Source organism: Opisthocomus hoazin, chromosome 3, assembly GCF_030867145.1.
Source record: "Opisthocomus hoazin isolate bOpiHoa1 chromosome 3, bOpiHoa1.hap1, whole genome shotgun sequence".
Lineage (NCBI taxonomy): Eukaryota > Metazoa > Chordata > Aves > Opisthocomiformes > Opisthocomidae > Opisthocomus > Opisthocomus hoazin.
This window is the reverse complement of record NC_134416.1, coordinates 43,302,694-43,317,299: the sequence shown is the minus strand read 5'-3', so window position 1 is coordinate 43,317,299 and position 14,606 is coordinate 43,302,694. Positions and strand designations below refer to the sequence as shown.

The 14,606-nt window shown below is 39.8% G+C and overlaps 1 protein-coding gene across 4 annotated transcripts in view; it reads left to right on the top strand.

Moving 5' to 3' along the window:
* Positions 1 to 14,313, top strand: part of CHD7 (chromodomain helicase DNA binding protein 7) — a 133,476-nt gene extending 119,163 nt beyond the window's left edge. For 2 of the 4 annotated variants that reach the window (XM_075416093.1, XM_075416094.1), the window contains exons 25-38: positions 271 to 374; positions 1,752 to 1,881; positions 2,161 to 2,233; positions 2,448 to 2,502; positions 3,221 to 3,449; positions 3,590 to 3,798; positions 3,931 to 4,608; positions 5,018 to 5,178; positions 6,838 to 7,065; positions 7,302 to 7,745; positions 8,323 to 8,544; positions 8,935 to 9,075; positions 9,596 to 9,700; positions 10,498 to 14,313. In XM_075416093.1, coding sequence (XP_075272208.1) covers positions 271 to 374; positions 1,752 to 1,881; positions 2,161 to 2,233; positions 2,448 to 2,502; positions 3,221 to 3,449; positions 3,590 to 3,798; positions 3,931 to 4,608; positions 5,018 to 5,178; positions 6,838 to 7,065; positions 7,302 to 7,745; positions 8,323 to 8,544; positions 8,935 to 9,075; positions 9,596 to 9,700; positions 10,498 to 11,451 — 3,733 coding nt within the window. In that variant the 3' untranslated portion in view covers positions 11,452 to 14,313. The remainder of the gene's footprint in view (positions 1 to 270; positions 375 to 1,751; positions 1,882 to 2,160; positions 2,234 to 2,447; positions 2,503 to 3,220; positions 3,450 to 3,589; positions 3,799 to 3,930; positions 4,609 to 5,017; positions 5,179 to 6,837; positions 7,066 to 7,301; positions 7,746 to 8,322; positions 8,545 to 8,934; positions 9,076 to 9,595; positions 9,701 to 10,497) is intronic. The other 2 variants (XM_075416096.1, XM_075416097.1) reach the window with 2 other exon arrangements.
* The last annotated feature ends 293 nt before the right edge of the window (positions 14,314 to 14,606 follow it).

Sequence of the window (14,606 nt, the reverse complement as noted above, 5' to 3'; positions counted from 1 at the left end):
GGATAACCATTGTTGTTCCACTCCCAAAACAGGCTAATGTTAGGGTTTTTTGTTGTGGGTTTTGGGGCGGGGAGGTTGGGTTTTTTTGTTGTTTTTTTTTTAATCACCCTAATTATCTTTCCGGGTATTTCAATTTCTGTGTTGTATTTTAGGGTTTTTTTCCCCTCTCAAAATTCATATTTACTAAATAGCGTGGACTACTTTTTAAAAAAAAATAAAAATCTTTGTCTAGTAATATCTTGGAGAATGTAAATAATGCTGTCTTTACAGTGAAGTGGATGTATGGATACCCGAGCCATTCCATGCTGAAGTTCCTGCAGACTGGTGGGATAAGGAGGCGGATAAATCCCTTTTAATTGGAGTATTCAAACACGGTAAGTGATGTCTCACTCTGAACAAAACTCAGTTATAAAGCTTTCTGTGTGTAGGACTGTTCAGTCATAATATTAACAAGTATTGTTCCAAAGAACTGTTGGCTTGTATCTCCCTTTTTTCCTTGCCTGCATTAAAAACCTAATATGAGCTGTAAATATCAGATGCTGTTTTTAAATGTTTGCAGAACATTTGAGAAGAAAACATTACTTTCTTGGCTGTAAATAAAACAAAACCATATTTGTTTAAATAATAGCCAAATAGTAAGATAGATCTCCATAAACTTTGCTTCCAGCACTGCTTCACTTGCTAACTCTGCCAACCAGTGTCAAAGTGGACGGTGGGCTTAACCTCTGCTATTAATCTGTACAAGTGCCTCCTGGGCTTTGTTCCAAGCAATATTTCACAAATGTCAGTGTTGAGAACTCCCGGCTCCCTTGAGTGGGATGCAGCCTTGTTAACTTTGAAAGGCTGGGGATGCAGAGCTGGCATGATATATACAGTGAGCGATTCCTGATTATAATCCCAATTCTCTGGAGGTCGCAGAGGTATTCTCAGCAGCCCAGCCTGACTAAAGGGGAGAATGATGGCTTATAAAACCTTTCATGATTACAGTTTGGCTTGAGGCTCTACAGCAGTTAGGAGCAGTGTGTTGTAGTACAAATCCTAATTGAATTGTGCTGTTCTGCCTATGTACAGCAGCTCTGTTTTGTGGGCTCAGCTGAGGCAAGTCTAGTCTAAAAATCATTTTCCTGCAGTGCACTGTTGGGATCTGCCATTTTCCATCTAGTCAACTTGGGCAGTAAAAAAGCAAACAGCAGTTTGAAAACCATAGAGGGAGCAGTGTCATCTTGCTGACATGCATCATCCTAAACCTAATAAGACAGGTTCGTTGGCCTTACGTATAACCCATGTATACAGCATTTTTGCAGCCTACATTGAGAGTTCCAGCAGGGCTGGAGCTATAGAAAATGCATGTGTGTGTGTGTTTCCGTTCACATCTGCGCATTTCCAGTAGGGAGTGTTGAATGTGGAGAAGCACTGTGAATGTCATATAGGAAACTTCAAGAAGTTTTTCACCCTTTTTTTTTTTTTCACTTTACCTTATAAAGACATTAAATTGAATGCTTTCTTCAGTGTCTACTATTTGTTAATGTTACTGATGTGAAAATGTTTCTGTGCTGATGGAATTTACCAACATGAAAAATTTCATTACATGAATGAAATGGTTGTTTCCAGCACATTGACAGCTCCTTTGTTTTATTTAAAAATAAATAAGTGAATCCATAACTTTGTACTTCTACTGCCTAAACCTATTCCATTCACTGCTGGTCAAGGCTTTTTAAAAAAAAAAAATCCGTCTCCCGCTCCGCATGCAGGTTATGAGAAGTACAATTCTATGCGAGCTGATCCAGCGCTGTGCTTTCTGGAACGGGTTGGCATGCCTGATGCAAAGGCCATAGCTGCTGAACAGAGAGGGACAGACATGTTAGCAGATGGCGGTGATGGGTAAGGAGGACATGAAAAAATTAATAAACTTTATCAGCATTATATATGTTGGCATGAGTTCATATGTCATATTTTGCTTAGATCTTGCCTGAGGAACTGAAGTCATCATTTGATGTAAAAAGTGCATAGATTTGTTTACACAGTTGAGCATGAAATATAAATCTGTACCTTTGTACATCGTATTGATGGCTTTTGTAGCTTTTTGCCTTTGTCCAGAAAATCAGACCCCTCTCAAACACAATGTATTTCTTGCCATGTTTTCTTTGAAATATTTTGTAGCGGTGAATTTGACAGAGAGGATGAAGATCCAGAATATAAGCCAACCAGAACTCCTTTCAAGGATGAGATTGATGTAAGAACTTGAACTTTCTGTAATTACAAATGTATGTAACGATAACCGATTCTCTGTGTTTATCTTAATGTGGAATTCTGAAGTTTGATCGCTACCAGATAAACACACCTTACAAAGATTGTTTGCTGCTGTGTTTGAGAGATGACATATTCTTCTCCTGAAATGATAACATATGGTCAAAACTGAAAACTAAAACTTCTGTCTTCTCTCCAAGGAATTTGCAAACTCACCTCCAGAAGATAAAGAGGAGTCCATAGAAATACATTCAAGTAAGACTATAGCAAAGCAGTTAAAAAGGCAAAAACGGATAATTTAGTGAAAGATGGACTGTTTATATTAACATGAGGGGATAGGTTCTGTTTTGGGAAAACACTGCAGTAAACTTTTTACTGCCAAATCCTTTCATGCTTCACATCTTTCAAAACAATTATTTGCTGTGTCTGAATAATCCACATTATGGCTTTCTGGGTTTCTAATTACGTAGTAGAAATTGTGATGATAAAGACCGGATGTTGCATAATGCAGCCGTTGATGTTTTTACCGAGATAATCTTGGAAGTTATAGATATGTTGTTTCCTCAGCATGAAGGAAAATTGCCAAGTTTGAGTGAGAATAATAAAGTGGGAAATCATAAGCATAGGTGTTTCCTCAGAGGCAGAATGATCTTCTTAGTGATACATTTAAAGATGCATTGCATTAATTTAAATACGGTATTCATAATATGTTTGCATTTATAACATTGAATAGTAATGCTTGATGGTTATCTCTAGATGCTTCACAAGCATTTCTTGAGTTCTTACAGTTGGATGGTTGGGTTCTATTTTTTATTTTCTGCCAGTGTAGTTATCCTGTTTCTAATTTGTTATGCACCAGTATTAATGAGGCATATGTTTTTATCTGATAAAACAGCAATTCAGTTCTAGTCATAGAAACTTTGAAATGTTCAGTGGTGGTTTTGCGGTGCACAAATGCTTCTCTATTCTCTAGACAAACACAGTGAAAGCAATGCTGAGTTAGGCCAACTCTACTGGCCCAACACTTCAACCCTGACTACCCGTCTGCGTCGCCTCATTACTGCCTATCAGCGCAGCTATAAAAGGCAACAAATGAGGCAAGAGGCACTAATGAAGACTGACCGCAGGAGACGTCGGCCTCGGGAAGAAGTGAGGGCACTAGAAGCAGAAAGGGAAGCTATAATAACTGAAAAACGACAAAAGTGAGTTCCCCAGTAATATCTTTCTTTAAACCTCATTTGAGCCTTGTGTGTCACCACTACTGCTCTTCTGTTTTGAAATAACAATAAGCTAAGGGGGTTTTGGGGTAGTCACCTCACTATCTTGCTTCTTCCTTGCCTAGATGGACAAGAAGAGAAGAAGCTGATTTTTATCGTGTGGTGTCTACTTTTGGAATTATTTTTGATCCTGTGAAACATCAGTTTGACTGGAATCAATTCAGAGCATTTGCTAGGCTTGATAAAAAGTCCGACGAAAGCTTGGAAAAGTATTTTAACGGCTTTGTGAATATGTGCAGACGAGTGTGCCGAATGCCAGTCAAGCCAGATGATGGTAAGTTTTGATTGTGGAAGTCAAGATGACTGTTATGAGATTGTGCGACTGTTGAAACTTCATGCCCAGGTGTAATGATTTTGGAATGGATGTTCATTTGATTGATGTTAATACAATTTTGTATCGTTGCAGAACCACCTGATCTTTCCACTATGATTGAGCCGATCACAGAGGAACGTGCTTCTAGAACTTTGTATCGCATAGAATTGTTGCGGAAAATCCGTGAACAGGTTCTCCATCACCCACAGTTGGGGGAGAGGCTAAAACTTTGCCAACCAAGCTTGGACCTGCCAGAGTGGTGGGAGTGTGGTAAACATGACAAAGACTTACTGATTGGTGCTGCTAAACATGGAGTCAGTAGGACAGATTATCACATTCTGAATGATCCTGAACTCTCTTTTCTTGAGGCTCACAAAAACTTTGCTCAAAACAGAGCGACGGGTAATGTGAATACTGTCTCTTCTGTAAACCCTCTGGGTGTTGGCTGCAGTCAAACACCACCTATTGTCCCATCCACACCAGTACAAGAAGAAAAGACAACAGAACAAACGGAGTCTAAAGTTGAAGGGTCTGAAAATCCAGCAGCCAAAGAAAAGTCTGGCAGCAAAGAGGAGACAGAAAATGCAGATAAGGACACTAAACCGGACTGTGATGCTGAGGCTGAGCCTGGATCTGTTAAATGTGAATTGAAAGATATAGAAATGAGTACAGACGTAGACCCAAAATCTATTTCTGAGAAAGGTTCGGAAGAAGACGAAGAGGAGAAATTGGATGATGATGATAAATCGGAAGAATCCTCCCAACCTGAAGGTAGTGCATTGGTCAGATCATTTCTGTGTGCTGAGCATGAGCCTCACAGCTGTTGTAACTTGTGCCAGCTGGTGAGTGGCACATGCAGCCATTATGGAGCTTGGGATGGGCTACATGTAGCAGTTCCTCTGCCCTTCTGCATATCAGGTGGCTAGATAAACTTTCATAAAAACCATCCAGCATCAGCAGGGTATTCCCCCACAAGGGATGACTTCCAAGATGGGTTACTGAGCCAATAAGCGCAGTCTCTGTGCCAAATGCAGAAGGCTAAGGCTCTGCTGTAGTAATAACTGAACAAAAGCCTGAGTTAGAAGTGTTGTGTCAAGCCTGGTTGTCTTAACCTGTCCAGTTAGGTTGACATTGGGTTGGGAACTTTTGTAGTTAATGCCTGGTGATGGTTGTTATTCAGCAGGAGCGGTTTCTCAGGGTAAGAATTTTGATGAAGAAAGCAATGCCTCTATGAGTACCGCGAGGGATGAAACACGCGATGGATTCTACATGGAAGATGGGGATCCCTCTGTGGTTCAGCTGCTTCACGAGAGAACGTTTGCCTTCTCTTTCTGGCCTAAGGTTCGTTAGGGGTAGAATGGCATGTGTCTTTTTAAATACAGATAAAATACAGGAAATGTTGTGTTTGCAAAATAGCAGCAATCTTTGTACGATCCTGCACTTCTAGTGGGCAAGGGACTTTTATCTATGACTCATTTGTGGAGTAGCATTTTTTTCTTCAATTTCATACAAATTAGAAAAGGAAATTAAAGGAATTGCTTTGCTTTAAATGGTGTAATTTAGTAAAACAGCAAACTAGTGATAGACATTAGTTCCTCACAGGGTCCATAACTGTATGTATATCAGCAGAATCACACCTTTTGCACCTCTATTGATGGAAGCAGACATGATTTTGAATTATGGGTTTCATCTGCAGAGCAATCTGCGGTGTTGAGAGCAGAGATTTTGTAAGATCGCAGCTTTTTTTTGGGGTGAGGAGATTGTAGAGGAGAGTATTGGTGACCTACATGATCTAAGCCATTATGTAATGTTGACAGATGTAATTATATTAAGGTATCCTGCAAACCTAAGCAGCAGTTTTAGATAGGATAAAGCTATATCTTATTTTGCGAACAACGCAGAAAATTATCTGATATAAAATGTTTTCAAAAACATGAAACCGTAACCTCATAATAAATCCATATATCATTTCGTACTCTCCTTTGTAGAAAGGGCAGAGAGAGAAATAAAGTAGTAATAGTCTTAAGCTTACTAATCACCATAACAGGGCCATCTGGTTTGGGACAGGGGGGCAGGGTGGGAGGACCTTGCTCTTAATAGGCTTATTCCTGGGGAAAGCAAGCAGTCTGTTGCAGCTGCTGAGGTTTGCTAGTGGCTTTTGCACTGTTGGGCTGTTCAGGAAGCTAGCTGATGGTCGTATTCCCTAACCAGCAGTATTTCTCATAGTTCTGAAGTTTCTACTACTTCAGGCAGGCTAGCATAGAAGGTGGTTTTGAATACTGAAATGAAAAAATCAAATGATACTCATCTTCTTTGCTTTCAGCATGTATTTTGGAAACATGGACTAAAACCTTATTCCAGTCATAGTGTAAAAGTAAAACAAAAAATCTTTCGTCTGTATAGGTTCAGCATAAGTAGACTAATAAACATAATTAGAGATTTTTAGTGTGCACGCTTCAGTGAAATTTGAAGTGATAATGGGCGTGGAATGAAAATTGACATTCATTAGATGTCCCTAGGTTGGTGCCCGTTTCATAATGTTGAACTTTATTAATAGTGACGCTAATGAGGATCCACTTGCTAGGACAGAATTGCAGATCCAGACTCTTGGATCTGGAGAACTGCAGTATTAAGATACTGATTGCAGGTGTTTTGATTTTCCTTTCCTAGCTGTTGATTTTGCCAACTAATGAAGTTTTTGCAGCATAAAACAATAGTGAGTTTCTGTTAAATTTGTCAATTAGTACATTGTCATACAGAAGACTTGGTCTGTCTTCCTCCTTCCGCCCAATACAAATGCAGCTTTTAAATTCCAGTGGTGTTTTATTCTACAAAATTGTCTGTGCATTAGCTTCTTGTAAGCGATCAATTTATCCTGACCTGTGAGAATAGTTGTTTTTGAATGTATTTCTTAAGCTTTGGAAGCTGGACTGTGTCGTTATTTGAGTTTAAAAGGCGACTTTCGCGCTGAAGGTTCATTACATACTTTTCCTTATGCAGGACCGAGTAATGATCAACCGATTAGACAACATCTGTGAAGCGGTGCTGAAAGGGAAGTGGCCAGTAAATAGGCGCCAGATGTTTGATTTCCAGGGGCTCATACCTGGGTACACTCCAACAGCTGTGGACAGCCCTCTACAAAAAAGGAGCTTTGCAGAGCTCTCCATGGTTGGTCAAGCCAGCGTCAGTGGCAGTGAAGATATCACTGCTTCTCCTCAGTTGTCAAAGGCAAGGCTGCATATTTCTCTTTTTTACCTAAAATATTTTGTCTTGCATGCGCTTCTTGTGCATAGTAGAAAAAATAAAAACTAGCATTTCTTTCAATAAAATAGGAAAAATAAAGAAGGTGTTTCTTTGAATAAAATTAAGACTTTGGTTCAGAGTTGTATGTTTGGACTTTTGTTTTAAATTCAGCATAGCAAACAGAGCTTTGCTAATGTTTGGAAATGCTCATTTTTCATTAGGAAGATGCACTCAATTTATCGGTTCCACGTCAGAGGAGGAGGAGACGAAGAAAGATTGAAATTGAGGCTGAGAGAGCTGCCAAGAGGAGAAATCTTATGGAAATGGTTGCCCAGTTACGTGAGTCTCAGGTGGTCTCAGAAAATGGACAAGAAAAGGTTGTAGATTTATCAAAGGCCTCACGAGAGGCAACAAGTTCTACCTCAAATTTTTCATCTGTTACTTCAAAGTTTATCTTACCTAATGTCTCCACACCTGTGTCTGATGCCTTTAAAACTCAAATGGAGCTGCTGCAAGCAGGTCTTTCACGCACACCCACAAGGCATCTACTAAATGGCTCTTTAATAGATGGAGAACCGCCCATGAAGAGGAGGAGAGGAAGAAGGAAAAATGTGGAAGGGCTTGATCTGTTGTTTATGAGCAACAAACGGACGTCGTTGGCTGTAGTAAGACAGTAACCTTTTTGTCTCATACTTGTTCTTCTGTGTCTAGTACTTTTTGAATGTGAGTTTCAAGTGTTGTTATGCTCTCTGTAATAGTAATGTACAGCTTTTTACCTAACCAGCTTTTTCTTTGTGTTTAGAGCTATTACTTCTTTTTGAACTATACAAAATGATATTCAGATAAATTTTTTATTCTAGCAAATTGTGACTGAGTTTGAAGTAGCTTGCACGTTCAAAAAGGACAATTTTTTCTTTTTTTAACAAAACATGATATATTTATAACAACATGCATTTTGAGGCTTAAGTATGTCTTTCTTACTGTGTAGAAAAGGGAAGGTCTTGAGGGCCATTAAGTGGGAATGCACAAAAAATAACTGTATGTTCTTTAATGTTCAAGGATGCTAAATTTACAGAATTCCCTGATGTAATGGTATTGCTTTACATAGTATGAATATTTAAACCCCATTAACTATTGCATATGCAAAATCTTCTTGAGTGTTTAGCTTTAGCCCCTGAAATTGTTTCTCCCAGGTAACTGTTGCCTTGAAGTGAGAATTAATATGGATGTTAATGTTTTCAGGAGGATGCAGAAGTGACCAAAGCTTTTGAAGAAGATATAGAAGCCCTACCAGCAAGGAACATTCCATCTCCTGGTCAGCTGGACCCAGACACTCGCATCCCTGTAATCAATCTAGAGGATGGGACCAGGCTGGTGGGAGAGGATGCTCCTAAAAACAAGGATTTAGTTGAATGGCTTAAATTGCATCCTACTTACACTGTAGATATGCCAAGTTATGTACCAGTAAGTATGTCATTCTGAAAGCGTTGTATTAAAGTAATGCAGAAGTTAGTTTTACAGACGTAAAAACACATTTCCTCACATTGGACATAGTAATGGGATCTTTTAACCGCTGGTTTTCAGTAGAGGTTTTCTCTTTAGCCACACTTAATGTAATATCTAAACCCACAAGTGGCACCAGAATGTATGGGTTGCTTTTCCTTTCTTAGTATTTGTATATAACAATGTGCTAAAATGGTGTTTGCGTCAACAAGAAAAAAGGTTTTTCTGAGATAATCTGAGGGTAAAGCAATTGGCACCTTCTTGAAATTGTTGTAAGAAGAGGTTCCATAGTTGGTGATTTTTCTCAAGAAAATAAAAAACTAAAAAGCAATACATTTCTCTTCTTTCCAGAAGAGTGCAGATGTGCTGTTTTCCCCATTTCAGAAGCCGAAACAAAAACGACACAGGTGTCGAAACCCTAATAAACTGGATATAAACACCTTGACAGGAGAAGAAAGGGTACCTGTTGTAAATAAGCGAAATGGAAAGAAGGTAAAAATTGTTAGTTCAGTGGAGGTCTTCAGTAACGTCTTTGCATGTGGAAAGCAGGCTTTCTATTCCAAGCTTTCTTTTTAAAAAGTTTCATAATTTGGCACTGGCAGATATTCTTCCTAAAATGAACTACCCAGTTCCTTTAAATTCCTCCTTTGTTCTTCTGATGTGAACATGTTAATCACTTGAGTAAATAGCTCTTGTTTTTTTGAAACTGTATAATGTGTTTTTTCCTTGTATCAGGTATGAATTTCATTACCAGCCCTGCCTGAGCTCCAGCATTTTACTGTTTTGTTTTCAGTTGGTTTTTTTTCTTTTTTTCAGTGTGGTCTTTCTCAAGTCTAATATCATTAGCTGGTTTCCATGCAGTTTTCCACAATCTGAACTGAAAGTCTGTATTGCCATCCTTCAGAGATGAAAGTGCGCAGATAGAAAATATTCGTATGAATAGTTGCTTGGGTTTCGGTTTTTTGGTGGTTTGTTTTTTTTTTCCAAGTGTTAACCTTGTCTTTTTTATTAGATGGGTGGAGCTATGGCCCCTCCAATGAAGGACTTGCCAAGATGGTTGGAAGAAAATCCTGAATTTGCTGTTGCTCCAGATTGGACCGAGATTGTTAAACAGTCTGTAAGTGAAACTTTCGTTCCATGCTTCACTGTAGGTTGTAGCATGGAAAAGTTCAAGGCTGTGTAAATTGATTATTAAGTCTTTGTCTGATAGCTGGCTTTGAGCTGACTAAATTGTAATGTCTGGGTGGGAGTTACCCAGCTTGGACAGGGGAGTGGTGATAGCAGGGATAGGAGGTGATAGTAGGGGTAGAATGGGATTGGAGTACACTTGAAAAATCAGCTACAGTGAGGCAGGTTTCAGCATTTGGTTTTGCATTATTTTTTACTTCTAAGCAACAATCCTGAATAAGCACAAGTATTCATACATTAGGAACTATTAAGAAAATATTTGTCATCTTCATAACAGAAAGAGAATTTGTCATCTTGGTAACAGGCAGCACAAGAAGATCAGATTTTCTGCCTTTTATTTTATAACAGTTGTTTGAAAATAAATGGTACAATTCTACAAACACTCATTTTAATAAAATATTGTTCAATTTGAAGTACAAAGCTGTAAGTTCATAACTGCAGTACATCAGAGTTTTCTTTTAATGAAGCTACAGAGTTTCAGCAGGTTTCGTTTTACTGCTGTGCTTAAATACACAAAATCTGTGACTTTGCTTTCTTCAGTTTTTCTTACATGTTCTGCTGCCGTTCACTTCAGCAGCTAGCTAGTCACGATTTGCCAGGGTTGAAAAACAAATCGCTTTGGAGTGTACTGAAATCCCTTCTGTTTCTTCCATTGTCACCAGTTAACTGCTGAAAGCTATAAAAGCTAATTGAGAATAAAGCCTGTTTTTCGCATCCCCTTTTCAGGGTTTTGTTCCAGAGTCCATGTTTGACCGTCTTCTCACTGGACCTGTTGTGAGGGAGGAAGGAGCAAGCAGAAGAGGAAGAAGGCCAAAAAGTGAAATTGCCAAAGCAGCTGCAGCAGCTGCTGCTGTAGCATCAACTTCGGGAATCAACCCACTACTAATGAACAGTCTGTTTGCTGGAATGGACCTCACAAGCCTCCAGAACCTACAGAACCTGCAGTCTCTCCAGCTCGCAGGCCTCATGGGCTTCCCGCCAGGGCTAGCAACAGCTGCTGCTGCTGGGGGGGACGCTAAAAATCCGGCTGCCATGTTGCCTCTGATGTTGCCAGGGATGGCAGGATTGCCCAATATGTTTGGACTAAGCGGATTGTTGAATAACCCGATAACGGCTACTACTGGAAATGCCACTACTGCTTCCGGTCAAGGAGAGACTGAGGATGGCGCTTCAAAAGCTGAAGAGAAGAAAAATGAGAATGAAGAGGAGATCAAAGACTCTGAGAAAAGCACAGACACTGTTTCTGCTACTGACTCTGCGAATGGATCTGTCAGTGCTGCTACTGCGGCGTCTACCGCCACTGCCACCACTACCACCACGACCAACACTGGATTGCCCACAAACCCTCTGGCCTTCAATCCTTTCCTGCTGTCTACCATGGCTCCTGGCCTCTTCTATCCATCAATGTTTCTACCTCCAGGACTGGGGGGATTGACTCTGCCCGGTTTCCCAGCACTAGCAGGACTTCAGAACGCAGTGGGCTCCAACGAAGAGAAGGCTACTGACAAAACTGAAGGAACTGCCTTTAAAGATGAAGAAAATCTCGAAGGCAGTGATGCAGAGGAGAGCCTTGATAAAACTGCAGATTCCTCCGTTTTAGAAGATGAAATAGCACAGGGTGAAGAATTAGACTCACTTGATGGGGGGGAAGAAATAGAAAACAATGAAAATGATGAATAACCAGTACCAGTTACAGTTAAAGTGTTTTAAACTTTTGACAAGTGGTAGTCCTACTGTTTACACTCACAGTTAATGTCCATACTTAGTTTTTATAAGCTGTTCTGTAACATAGTGTAGCAAAAAAAAAAAAGTTCAAGTCATGTTATACAGATGTGTCAAAAGGTATCTTGGTCATTAAGTATTGTGCAGTGCATTATTTATTATCCCTAGGAGAGATGAAATTTGAGAGGTGATCATGTCTTTTTAAGGAAATTGACATAATGCTCTGCTTTTTTTTTTCTTTTGGTACCATTGGTATTATGAATTAAGCAGCAATTTGTAATCAAGTGGCACTAATAGAAGGAAGTGCTGCTTAAAGGAAGGATGAAGTTATATATTTAATTTTTTTATTTTTATTTTTTTTTTTGCTGTGAAGGTCAAGATGAAATTCACCATACATATCGTACTCGCGCTTCATTTTGACTGTATGGGAGTTCACCCGCTCACATGCGCGCACACACCCACACACACACTCTCTCTCTGACAATCTTCATGATAGTGTGAATGTCTCTGTCTTGAGACGCAGCAATAATAAGGCAGCTGTTGAATGTGAAGAGTACCTTTTGGAAATTAACCCGCGGAGAAGGTTCTTACTGGTTAAAGCTACAGTTTAATCGTCTCGTGATCTTGTAATGCACTGGTATAAACAAAAAGAAAAAAAATCAGGTACCTTTTTTAAATTAAAGGACTTTGTTACTTTAGCCACAAAGCTAAACAGCATTACCTCAACTCTAAACTAGCCTTGAAGTTTACAGACATGACTTTGTAAATGTATTGTTTTTCTTTGTTGTGATGTCTTTTTATTTTTTTTCTTTGGAAACTGCTATCATGTAAGATAAGATGTAAATTGCTGCCAACTGTAGTAATGATGCTTTTAATAAAAGTGACCCATGATATGCAGAGATGTAATTATAGAATGTAGTGTTTAGGGATGTCACAACCGGTGTTCACTTTCTGTATTTGCGTTGTGGCGCTTTTATAGCATTTTTCTGCTATATTCTTTGTAGATTAGTGGCTGTAAATGCTGAACTGATTGTCTTCAAGGGACTAGGCGGGAAGAGAAACCTTGAATTACCTTCATATTTTCCACTCTAAGTAACTTTACAGAAATGCACACTAAAAACCCTACTTTACCCCTTCAAAGGGGCATGAGAGACTGAGAATACTTTAAAATGTGTTCAGCATGTGATAATGTGGTACACTAAAGAACAAAAGGGCAAAAGAAAAATGAGACTTTAATAGGCACAATATCTAGGTCATTTATCCTTGGTTAATGGGTAGAAAAACACAATGCTGTAGTGACAGCAAGGGATACAAAGGCTCTGTGGTATCCTGTAGGCCAGAGCTTGTGATGCCAGAAACCACTGTGTCAAACAACCTACATGAAACTAAAACTGACCCACTTTTCATAAAAACCAGTGCCTCTTCTGGAGAGCTACCGATTTGTACCCTTTTGTGACCTTTTGATATTCGAGATAATGTACCGTCTGAGAGCTTCTGTTTTCACAGTGTTGTCACCTTGACACACACATACACAACCATCTCGAGAGTGAGGATGAAAGGTGAGATTTTCAGTGGAGTACATGAAAAATTAGCTATTTGAGTAGCCAGCTGTGGGTGGACCCCCATCTTAGGACTAATACTGTCTATGCTTTTGGAATGCTGGAGAGCTGCAAACCTCGCTCTCATGTCCACTGTGCATTTGCACGAGAGCTCAAACAGATGAGTGTTGGAAGGCCAAAATTCGGCCCGGAGGGGGACGCGTGAAAAGGAGTGAACTTGGCCTGAAAAGAGCTTTTCATGAATGATGAAAGTCGATGAGAAATGAAGGCTTAGGAAGTGAATTTTGCGTGAATGAATCACAGGCACGCACTGTTGAAGTGAATGGATGTCAGGATGTCTTGTAGTGCCACTTAAATAGATCATATGGAGTTAACGAAGGTCAGGAAGGATTCCCCCTGCCATGTGCATCGCAGAACGGTTGACGAGGTGTGTTATTCCTGCCTCTTTCTAAAACACCACACGTAGACCATGACAAAAAGTGAGAGGCTGAAAGGCAAGGTACATTAACTTGATCAGATGTGTTACATACTCTGTTAAATTCACTTGAGCTGTCATTTAAGTTCTTTAAATGTCTCGTATCTGATTTTTTCTTCGACCTATAGAATTCCCACCGCAGAAGTTGGTAGGTGCTTCCCATTGTGTGTATTCCACATACTGGTACCAAATAGCCTTTTTTTAAAAAAAAAATAAATAATAATTCAGTTTTACAGTTCCCAGCAAAGATTTACACAGACTAATGATATCCCTTGGGAGGACCCTTTTTAATTGGCAAGACTAGAAATTATATTGTTAAATGCCACACTAACCCTCTTTCTTCTCCTGACCCTCTTCCTCTGCCGAAATGAGGAGGAAATTCTGGTAATCACCTATTTCTGCCTACAGGTTTTTGGCACCGAAACATCCAAGTCATGGCACAGGGTGTCCAAGGGTCAATTAAGTGGCTCTTGCCGCTATTAAAAGTGTTGCTCTGTAACAGTAATACTCATCTGCCTTTCCTAATCAAAGAAAAACCAAAACTGGAGAATGGTTCCAACGGAACAAGTGCCGTGGTAGTGGGGGAGCCTCCGTACTCTGAAAGTGCTTTCCAAAGAGCCTTGCTTCTCCACGGGCCAAACAGACGGCTCACCTGTTGAAAAGAAGGTGACATTTGATTTTTGGAAGGGATGTGGGCCCCTGGTATGAAAAATGAAGTGGGGGGATTGCCATCTAATGTCCAAGAAATGTATTACATGAAAATATGAAGGTTTTTCTTTGATTTGACACAGACTTTTTACATGTTAATCATTGCAAAGATCCTTACGGAGTTTTAAAGTGTGTCTAAATGAATAAAAGCTTCCGTGAGTAAGATGCTTAGATCAGACACTACTCTGCACTTGATTCACGTCTGGAGGACCCTTTTGGTCTGTCTCGTTGAGAAGCCTTCTTTTGCCACCAGCCATTTTTGGCTGGACCCTCCTAGTGGTGGCGGAAGTGTTACTGGAGGTGTGCAGGAGTACAAGTGACTTGTTTTGTTGTGCTTTCCGGGAGGAGGTGTCTGCGTCCAGGCAGAGCGA